General features: G+C 39.6%; 1 protein-coding gene across 1 annotated transcript in view; it reads left to right on the top strand.

Annotated features, from left to right (window-relative positions):
* Positions 1 to 498: 498 nt before the first annotated feature.
* The window catches only part of LOC104627881 (chromosome unknown open reading frame, human C11orf58), a 4,186-nt gene continuing 1,775 nt past the window's right edge, over positions 499 to 2,909 (top strand). Inside the window, exons 1-2 of the mRNA XM_010296276.1 lie at positions 499 to 555; positions 2,323 to 2,449. Of these exons, the coding sequence (XP_010294578.1) occupies positions 2,357 to 2,449 (93 nt within the window). The 5' untranslated portion in view covers positions 499 to 555; positions 2,323 to 2,356. The remainder of the gene's footprint in view (positions 556 to 2,322; positions 2,450 to 2,909) is intronic.

Raw genomic sequence — 2,909 nt, 5'->3', positions numbered from 1 at the left:
TGCAAGTTCTTGCCTATAGGGATATATTTGCTAATGAGCAACTACTGAGCCAATAAATTGAGTACTGTGAAGGCCTTACCTAATAAGTGTGACAAGTCTAAGAGTGGGATCATCGTAAGATGCACGGACTGAACTGTTGCATAGCGCTGGAGAAAGAGATCCAAAACGGTAAATTGTCAGAACCTAAATTCACACCTGTCCAGCATTGTGTAGTGTAGTTTTCATACCAGTGGCAAGAAACAGAATGAAATAGAGCCAGCTGTGGGGTGTGGGCAAAGAGTATCTAGTTGTTGGGGTTTCTTTTTCAGAAAATTCAACAAAACAAAGATGAAACAAGTTCATCAAGAGGCAGCCGTTGTTAGCTAGTAAAACTTACAGTCCTACAGTAGGTTGTCAAGGTTTGACAGCAAACCGTTTCCATTCAAGATTTCCAGAATGTTGGCAGAGCTGTCAGTGTACCCTAAAGCTCCAAAACAACCTACCTTTTCTTTTAGAAAGAACATACTGGCCGCCTTGTTATCGGAGACCACAGATCAACCTCTCACTTCAGGACAGGTCAGTTTACCCAACAGCTGATACAAAGTTGGAAATCTAACACTTATTTAGGAACGTCCCAGTACCTTGAGCTTCGTAGATACTGCAGGGAGGGATTTCGGGCTTTGTGGCTGAAGTTGAAGACAGGTCAGGCTGTGGAGTTGTAGAAGTTCCTAAGTTCTCTTGTTAGATTACTGACAGACAGTTTCTCTGACTGCACTTAACTTGCCTTCTGAAGTCTAGGCTCACTGAAGTACTTGATGGTCAGTTAAACTTGTGTATGAATGTATGGGTCCTCAGTCTTATTTTGCTATCAAAATAAGAAAGTAAAGTTTTACTGCTGTTGGTACCTAGCAGTATTATACTTCTTCCTTGCTGCCAGGTATGGATATCCAAACCTCTAAATTGTTGTGCATGGTGAAAACAACAAGGTTGATTTCTCCCCCCTACCCCGACCTGATTACCTATTGAATAGAAAGATCTCTGCCTTGAAGCAATGAGGTAGAAGCTGAAAAGATCTGCAGGGTCATCTTGGCAATCAGCAATAATTTGATGTCATGTAACGTGTGACCATGGTAACTTCTTATCATGCTTGCTTAGGTAGTAAGTCAAAGTACATCGAAACCAAGCTGGGCTTGGCTGTCTGGGAGAAGCTTTGATAAAGCTGTGTAGAATAGCAACTGTCAGAGTTCCAGAAAACTTCTTTCCCTGCTATGCTCCACTAGTAATTTTTCAGTTGACAAAAAATTATCTATGGACTCAAAACACCAAAAGAAGCCTGAGGACTGGTTCCAGGTTCTGCTCTTGCTTAGCTTGCAGAGTGACTGAGAATTGCTTCCCGAGATCTGGCTTGCCTAGAAAGGAGATGATGCTTTTACTCTAAGGAGTCTTGTAGAATCAGTACTGCTTTTTATTAGCAAAAAGTTAAGATGCTGTTTTTTCACAAAAAATCAGAGCAGCTGTTTTCTTAACACTTTTATTTCTTCTCCAACATACAGTTATGTCCTTTTATAATAACATACAGCTCTAACTTCCAAATGAGGAAACATTAATTTGCAATACAAGCTTCTAATTTTGCAGAGATACAAACTAAAGACTAGAGTGTTGTAGGTCTATTGGGGGAGAATTAGAGATTCCTACCTTTTACAAGAACAGAGAATTCTTAAGTATTTTAGACTGTATTTCCCCCCAGTAAAAATTATTTATTTACTTATTCAAACAAGTAAGTAAAGGGCATGTAGAAGTAGCTCATGTAGAAGTTTTTCTGCCAATTCCTAAAGATGGAAAAATGTAAAGCTGTAGTAACCGCTTCTGTTAATTCAGGATGCATGAAATAGTTTCAGATACAGCTCTATAAACAAGAGTGGTAGCATTGTCCCGACTTCTGCTGCTATATATTAATCATGGTTTAATCATAGTAACTGCATGTTATGTAGTGAGGGTCAGAAACTTTCTCCTTGCTGTGACATGCTGCACTATTGGCAGGAAGCACAGACAAGTCACACTGGTTACATTTACCTTGTTCAGTAGAACATACATGGTGCATTGTACAACTCTCTGAATGCATCAGGTGTTAGGAACTTACCAACCCATCTTTGTATCGAAGAAATTTTACTTGCACACTTGATATGATTGCCTATAAATCTGATGGTTTGTATGCAGTAATACTCAATCCAGTAGTTTAAGATGGCTAAATTTAAACTTTATCACATATATATTGATAAACTTTGAAAATGTGACTTCATGTAATTTGATGTCTTTGTTAATTTGAATGAACCATAATCAAAGTACACTGGACAATGCAGGGGAAGAAGACAAGAAAATGAATGAAGAATTGGAGTCTCAGTACCAACAAAGCATGGACAGCACGATGTCAGGACGAAACCGGCGCCATTGTGGACTTGGTTTCAGTGAGGTAGTAAGTTGTTTATTTCCATAATGATTTGGCTTTCACTTCACTAAAAAAAAATGCCATCACAGAACTAGGGGCAAGCTTCCATAGTTTTGGTTAAAGGACAAACTTACTGCAGGCACTTAATCCCTATTTGTTTACACTGTGGTGCCCATTTAGATGCCTGGAAATGATTGATGCTTCTCATTGTTCTGAAAAGTGATATGACATGCTTAATGCTACACAGTAGTCAAGACTGATTAGGACAGAAAGGGACAAATATATTAAGTCGGGTGTTGCCAAGGAATACATAAGAAGGCAGGATAACCATCTGCATTGTTGCTGAGGGCTAATTAAGTTTACCTTCTTGTTGCTGTGAGGCACATACCTCCCTATGGTCCTGAAAAGTAAGTGGCTATGGAGGGGTCAGACAAGGGAGGTGTGGCAGTGAGCTGACACCCAGCTGGTCTTGTACTTGCAAGGA

Source organism: Phaethon lepturus, unplaced genomic scaffold (genome assembly GCF_000687285.1).
Source record: "Phaethon lepturus isolate BGI_N335 unplaced genomic scaffold, ASM68728v1 scaffold14361, whole genome shotgun sequence".
NCBI classification, from domain to species: Eukaryota; Metazoa; Chordata; class Aves; order Phaethontiformes; family Phaethontidae; genus Phaethon; species Phaethon lepturus.
This window is presented reverse-complemented; position numbering and strand designations above follow the sequence as displayed.